Genomic DNA, 18,495 nt, shown 5'->3' with positions numbered 1-18,495 from the left:
TGTGGACAGAAATCATGGTGTGGCCCCTGCTCCACGCTGGGACCCTGGAGTTTCGGTGCAGGGCTTCTCATCTGGCGCTACGGCCCCCCGGGGTGGGTCACTCACTGCACAGGGCATCATCCTGCGCTGTGCAGAACGTTTAGCAAAATCCCCTGCTTCAGGTCAGAGGCCAAGTGAGCTGCAGACACTGCCAAATGTCCCCTGGGACCAAAATCTGCCTCGGTTTGTAACTGCATTTTGTATGCACCTTCTTCTTGACAATAACGGGCAATGGCTTCAGCTGATATTGTTAGAGAAACAGCACCATACAGCAGCCCAGGCAGGTCTGCTGAGGCGATTGTGGCTGAGGTCCAAAATGTACCCCCAAAAAACCTCACTGTGCTGAAGGTTTGGTCTCGGAGGATGCGATCTGAGGAACTGAATGGATCACAATGGCTCTGACCTCAGCTCAAGTGGATGAATCCACTGGTGAGTTTCCAGCACACTGGCTCCTGGGAAGTGGGGCTTAACAGTCGAGGTAAGCAAAGGGGCAGGGGGCGTGGCTCTGAAGGGCCTCCCCTGTCCCCACCCCTCCCTCTCACTGCTTCCTGGCTGCCATGAGGAGGGAGCCGCTCCCCCATCCCTGCCACCATGATGTTCCTGCCTCACCACAGGCCCAGAACAGCGGAGCCAGCTGACCACGGGCTGGGACATCTGAGGCCACGAGCCAAAAGATGCCTGGCCTCCTTTAAGGTGTGTCAGTCAGGCATTCCGGTGCCTGCAGCATAGAGCTGACCAGCAAAGAGGCACAGCAGTACTAACTGGAGACCCCTTGGCAGATGGGACTTGCTACAAGGTGGGATCCGGCTTTCCACCCAGCACAGACCTTCAAGGGTGATTAGAACTATTGACTTTTCCCTCCCACACGGACTTCGGACCTTAGCCCCTGCTTGACGGCAGCCCCAAGCTTACACAGCCCCCCCAATCCTCTCCCCTACCTCTCAGCATGCAGCTGGGGCTCAGAAGGGCCAGGCAGGGGGCCACCCCTTAGGGAAATGGTTTCAGCAATGTGGTAGCAGAAGCCCTGAAGGCTAGGAACTCAGTCTTATTCTTGGAAGGGCTGTAAACTGCTTGCCTTCTGAGGAGTGCTTTTCTGCAAATGGGAAGTGTGGGCTCCAGAGTCCTAAGTCCCGGGAAGGCTGTGTAACACCAAGTGTGGAGGGGGTGGGGATCGGTGGCTGGCAGCCCCTTGCAATCCGTGTCCCGCATCTGTGCAACCTCAACCTGCCTTCGAGGAAGGGCTCCACTGCCTCGGGATGTAACACCAGATGAAGGAGTGGGGTGTGTGCAGGGGCGTAATGCAGGCTTTGCGTGTGCAAGGTCTTGGGTTGAATCCCTGGCACCAAAACAATTTTTTTTTTTAAAGAACACTCAAGCAAAAAAGAATCCTACTTGTTAATAAGCAGTTGTATTCAAAGCTAGAGTGACTTGAAAAAAAAAATAAGCAGTTGTGAACACTGAGTCTGTGGCCCCAAATCCAGAAGCCCCCTCCCTGTCACGCACCCCACCTGCTCACCCTGCCCAGCCCATCAGCTCCCACAATATCAGCCTCCTCCTCATTCATTCTGTTCTAGGCACACTGGCCTTTCTGCTCTCCGAACACTGCTAAGTTCTTCCCGCCCCAGGGTCTTTGCACTTACGATGGTTGGAACCCCACTCCCCACACCTCTACAGAACTGGTTTGCTCAGCCTCATCATTCAGTTCTCAATCCTGATTTAGCTCCTCTAGGACTTCCCAGGCCACACTGCCTGCCTCCTCTGCCCAGTGAAGTTATACTCATGCAATGCCCTGTGTGTTAATGTCCTCCACGCTCGACACTGGCTTGGTGACCTGATGCTTCTCTCCATCAGGCTGTGGGAACAGAGAGCTTGTCTGTGCAAGCTACTCAGCATTCCTAGCCCCCCCGAGCAGCGTCTGGCATGGCAACTGCTGGAAGAATCAACAAATTAATAACTCAGTACTCCCGAGGTAGTGAGGCATTCTCAATGGACAGGAATTTCTGCTTCTATTTCCAAGAAGAAATAAATATTAAAATTGACCACGCTCAGTTCCGGACTTTGAATCACAGTTATGGACAAAGGCTCGCCTGCAAGAGTTTGCAGAAACACGGTGGGAGTCACTGGAGCCCACGTTCCATTTAAAACACGTTTCACCAACGGAAGCCAAGCGACGGGATCGCTTTGGAAGAATCGTGTTTCATACCCTTGACACACAGCTGCCCCAAATAGAGACCAGATGGGTGGCAAGAAAGGAGAAAATGACTTTCATTTAATTTTTTAATACTATTTTTAGGAGTGGCATTAGACTCCTCAGGTAATTAGACAATTACTAAATTATTCTGGTCACCGTGGGGACACACAGCGCGCTGGCTTCCTGCACTGTTAACCCCTGGTGTCAAGAGCACACGAGTTTCACTTCCAGGCCAAAGGGCACTGCATGGTAACGGTAATTAGAGTCATGAATCAGAACTCCGGTTTAAATGAATCATTATTTGCCAAGTGCTTTTAATTATAAATAAGTTAACTCTAAAAATTATAAAGAGGACTAAAGATTTACAGAAACGCTTCCTCTACTGGAGACGCTAAATCAAGACCTTTTTTATTGTTCGGTAATTTATGTTCTACGTAAATGTGCGTTATGAAGCCACTGACACGCGCCTTCATTTTTCCCCACATTCCTCAGCGCCTGAACCAAATCATTCTTTAAGACGGGCCATGGCAGGACCTCTGACCGAGTAATTGCTCCAGTGGGCAAGCCTGGGGACCAGTGGGGCCGGGTGAGCAGCTCTGCGGAGGGCATCCCTGGCAAACCTCGGGGTTTTATAAACCAATCTGACTTCGTCAAACGTGTCCACTGGTATTTCCAGCAAGGAAAGACACAGTCCTGAGGCTCTGTGCTCCCTCCCGGTCAAACAACTCTGGAGCGAGCCAATACCCAGATGCACCAACAGTCTGATTTTTGCAAAGACTTCACCACTTGACAGTGAATCTGAAGGCAAGGATGAAACAGCCTCATCCAACGTCACCAGGAGCATGTCGCCAAGTTCATTTGTTTCTCCTTTAAATGAATGTTTGCTGCCCTGACCTCCTGCTAAGATATTTCAGGGAAGGAGGGAGTAACTGCCTGGGTGCTGAGGTCACGTGCTTGCTTGCTTTCTCTTTTCTCTGTAGTACTAGAGATGAACTCGGGGCTTTCACATCCAGCTGCATCCTGAGGCTGGACTCCAAGGTGTGATCCTCCTGCCTCAGCCTCCTGAGTGCTGGGACTGCAGGCGAGCACCACCATGCTCAGGTCCTGAGCGCCTCCCTTCAATTTTCAAATGAAAGTGCCTTCACACATCCAGTGGGATCCAAGCTTCTTTCAAGGCTCTGATGCTGACCAGGGGCTCGCTGGGAAGCCGCGCAGTAACGGCCCCATTCTCCCTGCTGCCCCCACAGCCCATATGGAAGAGTTTCCCATCATACAGTGTTTATCTCTAACCTCCTCCATGGACCCTTTAACCTACACACATTTCTTCTTACTTAAAAAATACCAGGGGAAAACAAAAACAGATGTGGTATCCACAGAGGCAGGTTATGGCTCTTGGTGCCCTGGGGAAACTGACCGGTCCTCCAGGGAGCGAGGGAGTGAAAGGGTTACCATCTGTGGTCAGAGGCAACGTCAGACCCAGGGCGCTCGGGCCAGGGAGGGGACAGAGCCCTCCGCGCACAGGTGGGCACCCTGCAGCACACGAGGCTGCCGGCTCAGTGGCAGACTATTGCTGCTGACAAACAGGATGGTGACGCCGCACAAGGAAAAACAGTCTTGCCGTCCCTGTAATGACTCATGGCATTTCCCGACGAGACCCCCAGGCCTTGTTACAGGAAAGATTAATACAAAAATGAAACGCGGAGTCACCACGAATCAATTTTCTTCCTCAAGGTAGTTAAAATGTCATCCCGTGTGGACACTCGTGATATTGGTGGTTCTGAAAGGGTTGCAATCGGCAGAAATGTGTATCGAAGACAAGGAGCTCCTGCTACGGCAGCCCTACCCTGCCCCCGAAAAGCTCCAGGCTGGTGATTCATTAACTTCAAAGGGCCACCAACCAGAGCCGCCCAGAGACAGCGCTTCAGTGGAGTCGGAGCTGGGCTGAGTAAGTGGCTGAGCCACGGTGTTTACCATCTAACAGCAGATGCTGGGGAGCCTGAGGTCAGCACACTGGAGTTCACCATGCACCACAAGGGCTCTCTCGGTGCGCTCTGGGGGTATTTTTGGTTTAATGACTTTGAAGAGCAGGAGGGGCGAGAGGCTCAGGCTTGCAAGTGGCAGAGGGCTGAGGAGTGGACTTTGCAGCCCACAAGGCACAGCAGGGCCCCTTCAGGCACAGAGAGCTCCAGCCCCAGGAAGTCAACCCTAGAAGCCTGCACCAACCCACTGGCATCAGGGCAGGTGAGGCCCCAGGGTGCCAGATGGAGTGGGATTCCCCTGACTTAAAACTTCCCCATGCTGCTCCTCATGGATTTGTGGGTTTGTCAACATGAGAGTTCTTTGAAAGCCTGCATTAAAATATGTTACAACTTGATGACTGATTTGGCACCCTGTTAAATCTGCTCTGCAGGACAATTCCTTAATGCTTTGCCCTAACCAGGGCCTGTGATAAAACCATTAAAAAACAAGCAGAATCACTGAACGCACACACTCTACACAAACACTTTACATACAATACTGCTGTTCAATTCTAGTTCAAAAGAATTACAAGAATAAGATGCATTCTTGGTGAAAAGGAGACACAAAGAGAAACAAAGCACACACCTGTCCAGACAGACAGGCAGACATGGAGCCAAAGGCGTGGCATCCTAGACACTAAGGTGTTGATGCTGGTGCCTGTAGAGTCATCAGAACACAGGTGACACTGATTTTCAGGCTTTATGTTTATATTAGTTCTTTATTCAGCAGTAAAGATGTGTCACAAATAAATGACAAATGTGTTTTGAAAAATAATAAAGCAAATAAAAGGCTCTGTGTTCCGAAGAAAAACATACAAAAATTCGTCCCTGAGAAATGGAAACAGAACCTTCAGCGGGTTCCCAGTGGATGTGGAGGGAGGAGATGGTGCAGCGTGTGGCCACTTTGATCTGACCGCGGCCAGCGCACAGCCCACAGTGTGGGAGCACTGCCCACAGGCACAGAGGGTCCTGGGCCAAGGCTCAGCCCACTCCAGGTCTCACACCGCACGCTGATGTCAGAGTGGAATAGCGAGTGACAGGCGACAGTGTGCCTGTAAGTGTGCAACAGGGCAGTAAGTGTGCAACAGGGCAGTAAGTGTGCATTCCTCTCGCCATTTGAAAAAGGCTGAAATCACACAAGCCAAGGAAGCACCTCCCCTCCCTGGTAATGGGTGGCAGTGTGGCAGACTGCAGCCCTTCCAGGGGCAGAACCAGCAGTGTCTCCTGAGATCCGCACCATGTTGGAACTGAGGACACTGGCAAGCCAAGCAAGCACCTCCCCTCCCTGGTAAGCGGTGGTGGTCTGGCAGACTGCAGCCCTTCCGGGGGGAGAACCAGCAGCAGCTCCTGAGATCCACGCCATGTTGGAACTTAGGACGCTGTGAAACCAAACAACCAGCCTGCCTCCCTGCTAAGCAGTAGTGAACCTATTGATGCACGGCCTAGAGTCAAATATCCCACTTCCCCTACCCTCCTTCTTCTGTCCACCCATTAATAAATGGGAACCAGAAATCTGAGCGTCTCCTGGGAGGTTGACCATAGCAAATAAGAGGGACTTCCTTCTACCATCGCTTTGAAGGCAAATATTTTTATTACTGTTTTGCTCTTTTCTGATTAATGGTACTGCTCTATTCAATATTCTGTTTTGATAAGTTCTATAGTGTTCTATATTTCATCTCATTTTGACATATGTGATTGAAAGAATAACTATTATAAAGATAACAAAATATACTGTGATACCTATTACTGTTATCCCAGTAACCTGCTGTGAAGTTCTGTACCAATTTCATTGTACAATCTTAGTTGGCTTTATTCTTGTTCTGTTGTATACTTTCAAAATAAAATTTTAAAAAAAAATGCTGAAATCGCGGGCAGGCTAGCAGGACCCTGGGTGGTGCTGGGCACAGGTATCCCGGGGTCAGCGCGCCTCAAGATTCTGGTCCCCACGGTGCCCCATTTTCTCCTCAGATGCACACATTACATTAACAAGAGTCAGAGCTTTCTGCTTGCTGGGAGGAATAAAATCAAATACACCATAAACTCTACAGTTACCTTGAAATACGTTGACAATGACACACTGGGGAAAATGTTTTTGGTATCCTCCAGTTACATATTTATATTAATACTGCATTGTACTACTTACTATTATAAAACAAAAATGAAATTCTAAAATGATAGGCTTTCTTTCATAAATGGTGCTGGAAAAACCAATGAAACTGGACCCATATCTGTCACCGTACACTAAGCTAACACCGGCTCTTAATGTTAAAACAGAAACACTCAATCTGCTGGAAGAGAGAGTAGGTAAAAACTGTCGAGGGAACTGGTGTAGGCAAAGACTTCATGAACAAAACCCCGACTGCACAGGAACTATCGCAAAGAATCAGCAAACGGGATCTCGTCCTATTGAAAAGCTTTTGCACAGCAACAGAAATGACAGAGTGAAGACACAGCCCGCAGTGTGGGAGACAACGTTTGCCAGTGTTCCTCAGACGAAGGATTACTATGGAGAGCATATAAACAACTCAAAAAAGCAGTCCTCCCAGATTTAAAGACCCAACCCAAAAGCATCTGAGATGAATACACACTTCTCAGATGAAGAATACAAACAGCAAATAAATAAGTGAAAAAAATGTTCAATATCACTGGTCATTCGAGAGATGCAAATTAAAATAACACTGAGAATCCATCCCACCCCGGAAAGAATGGCTAGTATCAAGAAATCAACCAATAACAGATGCTGAAGGGGCTGTGGGGAAAAATGAACCCATCTCCACTAGTGGTAGGAGTGTAGACTGGTGCAAACCCTGTGAGAATCAGTGTGGAGATAAAAACTAGAACCAGAGTCCCACTCAATCCAGCTGTTCCTCTTGTGGGTGTCTTCCCGAAGGAATTAAAAACACCACCCCACAGCAATACGTGTGCACCCATGTTTATAGCAGCACAGTATGGAACAGCTAAATCTGATAACAATCTAAATCAACTGAGGAATGGGTAAAAGAGATGTGGTTTTATACAACAGAGTGCTCCTCAGCCACAAAGAAGGATAAACTGGAGAGTTTCATACATAAATGGACGCAACTTGAGACCATACAAGTGACATAAGACACGTGTAAACACTGTATTGTCTCACTGGTGTGAGAAGCTGAAACAATATATGCATATATGTAAATAAAAGATAGTTCAGACAGTTATACTACTGATTTCTCGGAGTTCACTGAAGAGAAAGATTTGTGCTGGTACTGTTCGGACAACTGAATGCAGATGTCTTGAGCTCTGGGTGAATGATTTGGGGGTGATAATGCGCAATGTCTGTACCATTACTGCCCTGATTGACATGTTTTGAAATTATCTTTTTTTGTTTCTTTTCTCTTTGAAATAAAATTGATTTGGCAAAAAATAAAATAAAATCATAGTCTACACATAAAAAATTTCTCACATAATTATCTCAAATGATATATACTCAGGGTAACACTGATTATTATGGTTTCTAATTTAAATTTTTTTTCTAATTTAAATTTTGAATCATCATATCTACTCTTTGGCTGTGAAGAAAGTACTGACACACACTACAAACCAGCAGAGTCCTGAAAACAATCTGCTAAAAGCCAAGGCCAAAAACCAATGGCCACATAGTAACCAACTCCACCTACACGAAGCACAGAAGGGAAAATCCAGAGGCAGGAAGGAGCAGGTGGCTGCCAGTATGGGGGGAATTGAGGAGCCACCTGGGAGTCCTGGAGGTGCGAATTTCATTTTGGGGTCATGAAAATGTCCTGAAACTTTACAAAGAAAAGGGTGCATGTTGTGACCATGCTAAAAAGCACTGAATCACATACTTTTTACACTTTTTTTTTTTCGGTACCAGGGATCGAACTCACGATCGCCTGCTTGCAAGGCAGGTGCTTATGCCACTGAGCTAAATCCCCAGCCCCTATCACATACTTTTTAAAAGTGAATGTTAGCTGGCCATGACAGCTCACTCCTGTAATCCCAGCACTCAGGAGGCTGAGGCAGGAGGATCGTTGCAAGTTTGAAACCAGCCTGGGCTACACAATGAGCTCAAGGTCAGCATGAACAGCATAGTGAGACCCTGTCTCAAAAAGACACACACAAAAAAGTGAACGTTACAGTTTTTAGTTACATCCCTATTTTCTTCACTGGCTACTTCTTTGCTGTCTGCTTGGCCTTGTACTGATAATCTGTGGACTTTTCCGGCCGGAATCTTTTAAAACTGCCTGCTATCTTTATGAGGTTAGCTTAGCTAAGGACACTCAGAAACTGCAACCTGCATTTTCACCACACTGAAAACCAGTAACAGTAGACCCAGGACCCTTCCACAGCACGCGCCTACTGATGGCCAGACGCCGGCTGGGTCTCTGGCTCAACCTCAGAACTCTTAAGGTGTAAATTTCACATGAATTTGGACATGAAAACAAGACACCCTCCAGGACGTAACATTGCAAACTCTGCTGTGGGGTCCTAGAGCTGCTCTGCACCCTGGAATCATCTGTGAAAGCTGTGGGTCTGGGGGCCACTCCCAGGGCCTCTGATTCTGGCCCAAGCGACCTGATCCTGATCCTGTGTTGCAAACACCACACATTAGCAAACCATGCTGTGGAATCCACTGCTCAGCTAAAGGGTCAGGGGCACAGGGCACGCTGGAGCGAGGGGCATGCTCGAAGATGAGCTGCTATGACAGCTCCATACTCTAAACTCACTAAAAACAAATCACTGAGCTGTGCACTTAATAGAGCTGGGGTTTTAAAAAGTCATTAAAAAGCATGAAAAAGTCCTTGCAGCACAGATGGACACAGCCATCCTGGGGGTGGGATGCCAGGGCCAACCGCACCTTGAGCTCACCCCAGCCTCATGCAGGCCTGAACCATCGAGATCCAGGTCCAGGGCGACAGATCCGTTTATGAGCTTCCACTAGGAAGGAGAGCATGAGCCAGAGTTCACGTCAAGCAGTGCCATTTTCTACTTTTAACACTTTATAGAATGTTATCTGTGCGAAACTGAGAATGAACCATAAACACTGAAATAACACACAAATTCCCGGACACAGAAGGGCTTCTGTCAATACCAGGAGCTCTTAAAAATACCACCAGGATGGCCAGGGCCTATCTCTGCCAGACACCCACAGCTCTGTGAAGCTGTCTAGCACAATCAGCAGCAGGCCTGCCTCGGAACAGACCCGCAGCCAGCCTGATAAGCCCAGCACTCCAAACAACAGACCTCGCAGGAGGTGGCGGACGGTGCCGGGCTTGGTGGCAGGAGGAAGAGGCTTTCCCAAGACAAGGAAAGGTGCCAAGCTCCCCGCCCTCAACTGGGGAGCCGGGAGGGGACACAGTGCTCATCTCAGGGTCCACAGGGGGGAGCAGGCAAGCAACGGGGAAATCAGTGTGGTGGTCAGGCATGGGACGGGGTCAGCTTTGTCAAGTGAGGGCAGGCAGATTGTGGTTTTTTAATAGTCCTAAAGAAAATAATGTCACTGAGAAATGATCCATGGGTCCACCTGAGTCTGGCCCTCGCAGCCATGCTAGGAGCATGCAAGAATTACGGGACTGTACTGCTGGTTGTAGATAATAACATAAGATGAATCAAACTAACTGTTTTTTATCTAAAGTCCAGTCCCTTCCTTGTCAGCTGCTTTCAGGGTAGGGGTATGGAATCCAAGTGTGCCTGCTCCAGAACATTCCAGAACATTCCAGAACATTTGGTGTGGAGAACCGTGCCATTCCAGCATTCTGCCTTTTCCCTTTATACAGAGACGGGTGTTGCTTCCCATTTTCAACTGGACTTCTGGCTATGGAATCATTCTCTGTTTTGACAAAGCTGTTTATCTTTACACAGGCGCCAGACATGGAGCTGTCCTAACAGAGCCCAACTTTACCCAGAAGACGCCTCAGAATTACCAGATGGCCAAAGGACTGTTTGGGGTGTGGGTTTCTTTTGTTGTGCTGCCTTACTTTTAAAACACAGAAACCCAGGGGGCTCTGCCTAGTCTCAGTGAATCAGAACCTCTACGGCCAATAAAGGCTGTTGTTTTCCTTGACGTTTTGCTCTAAATCACCACCAGCAATTCTGATGGGCAGCGATGTGAGGCTCCAGCCAATTAAGTTGGCGAATATTAGGACCTGTACCAGGAACATCTTTCTCTGAGAAAAGACTGATTCTTAAAAAATTCTATAGGAAAGAAAAAGCAGGAGCAGAGAAGCTGCCAAGTATGTTCCGATCAATTAATCTTTCTCACGGGGCCCTGGGGGTGAATGCAGCTGGAAAGCAAAGGTGATCAGAAAGACCACTTCCTCCACTGGCTCCGTCCCGGCTCAGAGCCAGGGCAAAGAGAAAACAGGCATTCGTAAACTTGAAGTGCGACCCACCGATGGGGGCCCCAGTGCTCCTTCTGGCCCCTGCCATCAGGCCAATCTCTTGCCGTCTGGCTTCCCCCACCTCCATCAGCACTGTGGATGACGCCTGATCTGCAGGTGAGGAGCTGGGAAAGCCTCCCTGCAATTATAGCCCGCGTATCAAGGACCAGCGGTCACCACGGGTCTCGGAGGGAGCGTAACTGGGAGACGCGGGAAGTGACTGCTGGAAGTTTCCGTGTGGGGTGATGAATGTTTACTGACTGGTGATGGCCACACCGCCCTGGATGTACACTTCAGTGGCAAAATGGAACGGCACTGAGAACTACAGTGCACCAGAGCAGCTATCAGTGGACAGGACTCGTTCCCCACTACAACAGAAGGCGTTTACCTGGGTATAGACACTGAATATGTGGCTCTGCACTTCGTCCATGGAGTCGAGGCCATAGGCCACCGTGCCCAGATGCAGCCGTTTGAAAACCATCTCGTTCTGGGTCAGAGTTCCTGAAACACAAGACAGATGAGCGACTGCCTGCATCCTCTGCACTCACTGCTAGTACAGGGATGACAGCCACCCTCCTCGGAGGGTCCGCTCCTTGTCACCTGCTGGCTTCGGCTCTGCCCCTGCTGGAGCACACGGAGGAGGTATAATTCTGTTTGCTCAGGATCCTGTTCTACTTTTAATGAAAACGGCATCTCAGAGCCAGGTGAGGGGGCGCACGTCTGCAACCCCAACACCTGAGAGGCTCAGGCAGCAGGATCACCGTGCGTTCCAGGCCAGGCTGACAGACTGAACACAGCGTGAGACTTTGTCTCAAAAGGGAAAAGGCGTCTTGGTGCTAGGGGTGCAGCTCAGGGACAGAGCACTTGCCTGTCACATCCAAGGCTCTAGTTTCCAACCCTAAGACCAAGGAAAGAAAGAAAAGCCAGGTACCAAATTACCACGGGACAAGATTATGCCATTTGCCAGCCCAGGAGGACTATCCATCAGGGTGCCTCACTTCTCCCACTGGCCGAGGGGAGGGGTGGCACGTGACACATGCTAGGCCAGATTCTATCCAGAAGAAGCCTGATCCTTGGGCACAAAGACCCATGGCTGGAGGAAGAGGACACTCAAGTCATGGCAAAGGCAGAGCCCTGCAAAGCCTACCCCAGACCCCCAACACTGACAGGTCCAAGCTTCCTGGACCCCATCCTGAGGCCTCTGCTGCACCGACAGGGTGCACGGGGGACCCTCGCAATGACTTCCCTTGCCCTCGGCCACTGCACGGAGGAGGGAGCTTAAACCAGGCCTCCCGCCCCAGTTCCTGCTCTTCCCATCACGATAACCTCACAGCCACACAGATGTTAAACTGGGGAGCAGAACTGGGGCGTGGCCGTGGGATCAGGACCTGCTTTGGCGGCTCCGTAACGGCCAACCTGACTCCCAAAGCAAGGAGATTCACACAGAGTGGCCAGCACTGGGCCTTGGCCACACCCGGCCTAGGGGAGCACCCGCTGGCATCCTGTCGTTGCTGTCACAGCACCACAGTCACTCTCCATCTTCCCACTTCCCACCCCCTGCCACGCAGGACCCAGCGCAGGCCCCAGCAAGCGCTCACCTGTCTTGTCTGTGAGTAAATAAGAAATCCTGCCCAGCTGCTCGGGAATCGTGCTGGACCGAACCACGGTCCCGGGGATTTTTGAATCCCTGCGAATCACCCAGCTGTACACGATCTTGCCCATGTCCAGGTTCACGCGCAAACTACGTGGGAAACAGAACAAGCAGGTTAACAGGCACATGTGCGTCTGCTAGAAACATGCTACACGTGTGTGTGCCACGACACGGAGACACAGCTCCTACCGCAGCCCCCGGCCAACACGGTCAGCAGCACCACAGCGAAGGCGCTGACGCACCCTGGCTCTCACGAAGTCTTTCTCTCGGGACCGAGGGTCACTTAAAAGACAGCAAGGCAGCTGTGTCCAGCTTTCCTTTTCTTGTCTTTGTATTTCTCCCTTTTCACAGTACTGGGGGTTGAAGCTGGCCCCCAGCATGCTAACCACGCACTCTACCACTGAACTGTATCCCCAGATTTTACTTTTTAATTGCTGGTCCCGAGTTCATATATTTTGCTACTATATTTTGTTTTGAAATGTGGCATACCTTTAAAGATAAGATTTCCCATTTGAAGGACACGGATCAGCCGCAGGAACCTTCCCGTGGTCGGGCAGACATTGCCACCACCACACCCAGAACTGTTTCACTTTCCCAAACGCAAACTCTAACCCCACGAAATAATCAGCCTGGTGCCAGCTCCGAGCCCCCAGCCTCAGGCAACACCATCCTGCTGATATTTCTATGACTCTGATTACTTTAGGCCCCACGCAACTGGAAGCAAATATGCTTGTCCTCCTGTGTGTGATTTTTTTTTTTGGGGGGGGGGGTACCGGGGATCAAACTCACAATCTTGCGCTTGCCAGGCAGGTGCTTATGCCACTGAGCTAAAAAACGGCCCTGTGTGTGGCTTTTTTACACAATGAGAATAACCTCTCAAAGTTCATCAACATCACAGGATGTGTCAGAATTTCCTTCAATTTTAGAGGCTCCAAAATATTTTACCATATATTCTCCCCATTTTATGTATTATTTTATTGCAAAAAAATCTTCAAACTAATTCACAATTCCACAAATTAGTAGCCAAATTGCCTGTTGTTTTACTGTCTAGCCCTCAGCCATATGAAGAATCAATTTATTAATTTTCAACCATGTATAAGCACAACTTTAAGTCTGTGATTCACTCAACCTCTCATTAGACTTGTGTTTGTCTAGAAATAAAGCAGACTGTGTTTCCCAAGAACACCATCCCAAGTGTGTCGGCTGGGACACAATCTCCCTGCAAGGGTCACATTGTTGGACCCAAAACTACAATCTCTGGCCTCATAAGTGGACAAATTCTAACCTAGATGATATAAATGTGTGCTACAAAACGTGATATCAAGAGATTGTAAGCACCAGAAGTGTCAGGGGTGAAAGGGTATTTGACTGACTGAATACTCTCACTGATCATTTACTATGGAGAAAAATAGAAACAAGTATGAAGTAACATCCCAACAAACAAACTGCTAGTTCTAGAATATTTAATAAAGCAGTTCTAAAAAGTGACAGGACAGCTGGGTGTGGCGGCAGATGCCTATAAGCCAGGACTCTCAGAGCCAAGGCAGGAGGACCAGTAGGGGCGATTGATAAAGACCTTGTCCCAAACAGACAAAGGGGCTGGGGTGTGATTCAGTGCAAAGGCCCTGTGTTCAGTTTCCAGTATTATAAGAAAAATATCAGGGAGCAAAGAGCGTTTGATGTGAAGAGCTATTTACAACACACCACTTAGATGTTTTTTAAATGCAGGTTTTATTCACCACAGAATCCCCTTTTTCTAAAATAGAAAGCAGTCTAGAAAAAAATGCATAGCAAGTAAGAGTTTATCACTGCATAGCAAGGTTGCAGGTAACTTTTATTTACTCCCTTTGCTAATATGGGTGTTGATTTTTTTTTACCATGACAGTGTATTACTTATACTTTTTCTTTGAGATAGGGCTTCACTATGCAGTTCAGGCTGGAATTAAGTCACTGTGTAGTCCAGGATGGCCTCAAACTCACAGGGATCCCCCTGCCTCAGCCTCCAAAGTGCTGGCGTGACAGTCTCTATGTCAGCTGGCACACACCCACGGTGGTCACTGCTAACCAGTCACAACACCTGCCCCTGTTTGAGCACAGACTCGGGCTCACAACCTTCTCCGCACGGCCCTTGTCATGGCTGTGACCAGCCCTGCAGAGCTGGCTGATGAACTGAACCCTAAATACCACCCCCAGCACAGATGGCCACGGCAAGGTAGGTTCTTTGCACACAGCGTGACTTATGGTAGCCGGCCCAGGGGAAGCTGCCATCACAGGCTAGAGCCACGACTATGGTCACACTGCCCATGCCACGCAGAGAGCAGCACCTCCTCCCAGCCACCAAGCCGTGGCCTAGGGATGCATAAAGAGGAGAAAACGCCTCGGCCCCCAACATGAGCCCCTGCTCACCTGATGGGGATGATGTTGGAAAACAGGAGTAGGAAACGGATGATCTGTAGGTACCAGCGGCCGGCAAAGTGCTGGAGGGCCACCATGACGAGTGACACCACCACCAGCGCGCCGAAGAGAATCTTGGTGAGGCAGTTCACTTCCAGGTCAAACAGGCCGATCTGCAGGCAGAGCACAGAGGGCCTCCTGGAGCCGGGTCCTTCCCCCAGCAGGATGGTGGCATCTAGCCATCCTCAAGGCTCGGCTCTGACAACAGCAGCCTGCACAGCTGGAGATGGTAACGGACAGCCGAGGGCCTCAAAGAATCCTAACTTCAGGCTGTTCGGAACTCAAGATTTCAGCTTGGAGACACACAGGCAAGTGACAACGGCATTGAGCTGTGCTGGGCACAGCATAACCCCTGCACCCTACACAATGGCTCCATAAAATGACCTCAGTTCTCCACAATGCCGTGCCACACACAAAGCTCGGGCACCGGTGGCACTGATTTTAGCTGCCTAAGTGAACACACTCCTTTCTTTCCACATATATTCCTGTCACATCTAATTAGTGTGTTGTAATTTCACGGATCTGGGCCAGCTAAGACTAAAGCAGCCAATGAGGGATGCTGTGGTCACGACAACGGTTATAACAGCGGGGTGAATGTGATGGGAATTAGGGCAGCCAGCACTGGGTTGTCACGCTGCTGACGAAGTCAGTCTACAACATTCTGACTCAGGAAGTGGGAGGCAGAGGCAGGAGGGCCGCTTGTGGGAGGAACAAGCCGGGCAATGCGGTGGGACCCTGCCTCCACCACAGAAAAATACCAGAGCCGGGATGGAGCTGGGAGCACCATGGGAGGAGTGAGCGCACAGGAGGCGTCGGGCAGAATGCAGACCTGACTGCGCCCTGCCACAGCCAGCGTCATCTCAGGCACCTTATCCACTCGCCACGTAGTCCGGCAGCGCCTGTCCAGGCCGCGACACGAAGCAGAGCCCAGGGAGGGGCCTGCACAGCCAAGGCTGCAGCAAGGGGTCAGCGCGCACGGAGAGAATAGCCAGAAATGAAAGCCACATCACTGCCGGTGCTCCTGCTTTTGAGTCTAACCCCTCGCCCACTCGCACGCGTCACTGATGCAGGCGGGGGCACATCCGGCACCTCTTACACACCTTGCTTCGGGGGTTGGACGTGTTCATGACGCTCCGGAGCTCTCTGCCGGTGTAAAGAACGACACCCACAACTGTACCTGAAGGGAGAAACCAAACCAAGGAGATGTTAACGCAGACCGGTGGGCTTGCAAACAGGCTGAGCCTCACTGACTTGAACAGACACTTTCTGATTCCTGCTTGCGGGTATGCGATACAGGTGGGACATCGGACACCCAGGCCAAGCAATAACCCCTGGCACACTGCCCAGCAGCACGGGCACAACCACATAAACCTGCTGAAGGGGAAATGGAGCTGGTGGTAGCCGTGTGGGTCACAGGTCAGGGAAGATGCAGAGCATTCTGATTTTCATGGTGTTCTGTGCAAATGCACTGGTCTTTCGGGTCCGGGGCCCCTGACAGCAGGAGAGTTGGGGGACAGGGATTTGCCCTTCTTGCCACCAGCCTTAAAGGCTTCCAGAGAGGTGCAGAACTTTCTGGCCTCCAGGTGTGATCATGCAAACCCTGGAACACACCCTGCTTTCCCAGCAGCTTCCCGCTGAGTCTGACTGCTTTCCAACCCTGCATCTAGCTTTGCCCTTTGGGCAGCATCCAGGCAAAGGAAAACCTCTTCCTAAGAACTTCCCGCCCCTCTCCCTCCAGGCACGAGAGGGCAAGGCATCACCCTTCTAAAAGAAAGACAGTTTGTGAGGAAACACAGCTGGCCAGGGAACCTTAGAAAAAGTGCTCAATCTACTGCATAATCAAAGAGATGCAAAATAAACCACCTCCACCCCCAGCAACTCAGAACACGGACAACAGCCAGTGTCAGTGAAGGGGCGGAGTGGATCCTGTTACACACACGCTGCGGGCCGGGAGGACACTGGGAAATCTATTTTGGGGGGAAACATAACACCTGTCAAAAACTTACCTGCCACCGCTTTTTCATGTATGTGCCAAGAAAATGCCCTATACAGAGGGGGAAACAGCCCACAATAAAGGAAGGCAAGAAACACAACCTTCCCGGCGAGTGAGAGGCGCTGCGACAGTGGTCAGCAGAGGAAGAAGCAGGAGAGAGGGACCCGAGAGGCCAGAGCAGCAGAATTAACAGCCTCAGAGCTCAAACTCCAGCCACCAGGGTGACCAGCCCGGCCCACTTGTGACAAGGACCCGGGGATGCAAGGGCTTGGTCCCTGCTGGAAGACGAAAGAAGCCAGCCTTCTCCCCTCGCACCTCACTCTCAGGAACCACGTAAGGGAGACGCAGAGAAGCAAAGAGGTTCGGAGCCATCTGCAGCCGGAGAGCGCCCCCCACCAGTGCCCCCATCAGTGCCGCGCTGTCACAGCGCCTGGGAAGCTGCGGGCAGCCTGCGCCCACCTCCCCAGTTTGAAGCATCGAAGGCCACCCTCGTCCTCCTGCACAAGGCTTCCCTGCAGGAGGCGCAGCAGATGGAGGCCAGGAGAACGGCTTGGTAGCTCGCTCCTCAGCAGATGGCAGCTCCGGAGGGTGACCACATGCGCCCTGCCCTCGGCCCATGGCAGAGCAGATGGCAGGACGGTGGGAGCAGAGCCAGGTGGAGCCAGGCATGACCACAAAGCCACGACACACTCTCCTAGGCATCCTCCACCCTGAGGCCCAGGGTGAGAGGGTTCTGATAATAAGGGGACCCCAAAGGGCATGTTCTCCACCAGCCTGGCCAAGCTTGGTGCCACCAAATGCTGCCACAAACGGCCTTTTCTGCCCAAGGCCTCCCTGTGCTCAGGACCACAGCTCCGCTACCAGGAGGCCCCGGCCTCGCCCTCTGCCCAGTCACCGCCCCGAGACAGCCCTGCTTCCAAGGTTTTGAATGGGGTGTTTTAAATTGGGGAGCTCTAAGACCACCAGCTTCCCCTGGAGAAGTGGAAAATCCAGAGACACTGGGTTCTTTCTTTTCTAACTTGTAGTGGGCAGCAGTGGACAGATCAAGAGGCAGGAGCTGGATTCTAAAGAAAGCACAGAAGCAAAGTCAGAACTCCGAAGACTCCTGCTGGTGCTGATTTGGGTGCATATGTAAGATTATCAAGAACATAAACCAGAAAGAAGCTTGCCACACGGGTCAAAATCTGAAATTGTGGGCTGGGTGTAGCTACGGGGCCAACCACCTGCCTAGCACAAGTGAGGCCCGTGGTTCAATCCTCAGCACCCCCAAGTCAGAGAACTTCTGTAAGGTAGAAGCAAACAATGTCTATCACAGATGAGGGAGGACAAGAGACAAACAATATAAGAAAACTATGTGTAACCTACGACAGAGAGCGGTTTGAGGGACTTTCTTCTGTAAGGCATTCACGCAAAACCTCAAAGGAGAGCAGATGACCAAAAGGTAAGAAATGGCTTATACGTAGGAAGCTGTTCAAACATACGCACAAATCAAAACTGAACAATAACAAGATTTCACCAAACAGTCCAGAAAAGAACTTAAGTGCTGACATATAGTTACTGTACAGTTAAAAAAAAAATAAACGATTGAAGGACAGAAACAAGTAGTAACAGGAAAAGGAAGAAACCAAATACAGGCGCAACATGTAACCTCTGAAACGCCAACATGAATTGGATTCTTTACAAATTATCCAAGCGACAAGAGTAATTATTTGTTAGTAAGGGATGTGAAAGTGGGGTGAACTGCTGCAGAGAAGGGCCCCGTTCAGAGAGGGGGA

General features: G+C 50.3%; 1 protein-coding gene across 4 annotated transcripts in view; it reads right to left on the bottom strand.

Moving 5' to 3' along the window:
• Atp9a (ATPase phospholipid transporting 9A (putative)) overlaps positions 1-18,495 on the bottom strand; it is a 123,078-nt gene that overhangs the window by 47,209 nt on the left and 57,374 nt on the right. For all 4 annotated transcript variants that reach the window (XM_063248146.1, XM_063248147.1, XM_063248149.1 and 1 more), the window contains exons 10-13: positions 15,828-15,904; positions 14,680-14,840; positions 12,221-12,363; positions 11,011-11,123 (exon numbers count right to left, since the gene is read on the bottom strand). In XM_063248146.1, the coding sequence (XP_063104216.1) occupies positions 11,011-11,123; positions 12,221-12,363; positions 14,680-14,840; positions 15,828-15,904 (494 nt within the window). The remainder of the gene's footprint in view (positions 1-11,010; positions 11,124-12,220; positions 12,364-14,679; positions 14,841-15,827; positions 15,905-18,495) is intronic.

The sequence above is a fragment of the Cavia porcellus genome, unplaced genomic scaffold (assembly GCF_034190915.1).
Source record: "Cavia porcellus strain 051 isolate PalLab524CR breed Dunkin Hartley unplaced genomic scaffold, mCavPor4.1 scaffold_5, whole genome shotgun sequence".
Classification (NCBI taxonomy): Eukaryota; Metazoa; Chordata; class Mammalia; order Rodentia; family Caviidae; genus Cavia; species Cavia porcellus.
This window is presented reverse-complemented; position numbering and strand designations above follow the sequence as displayed.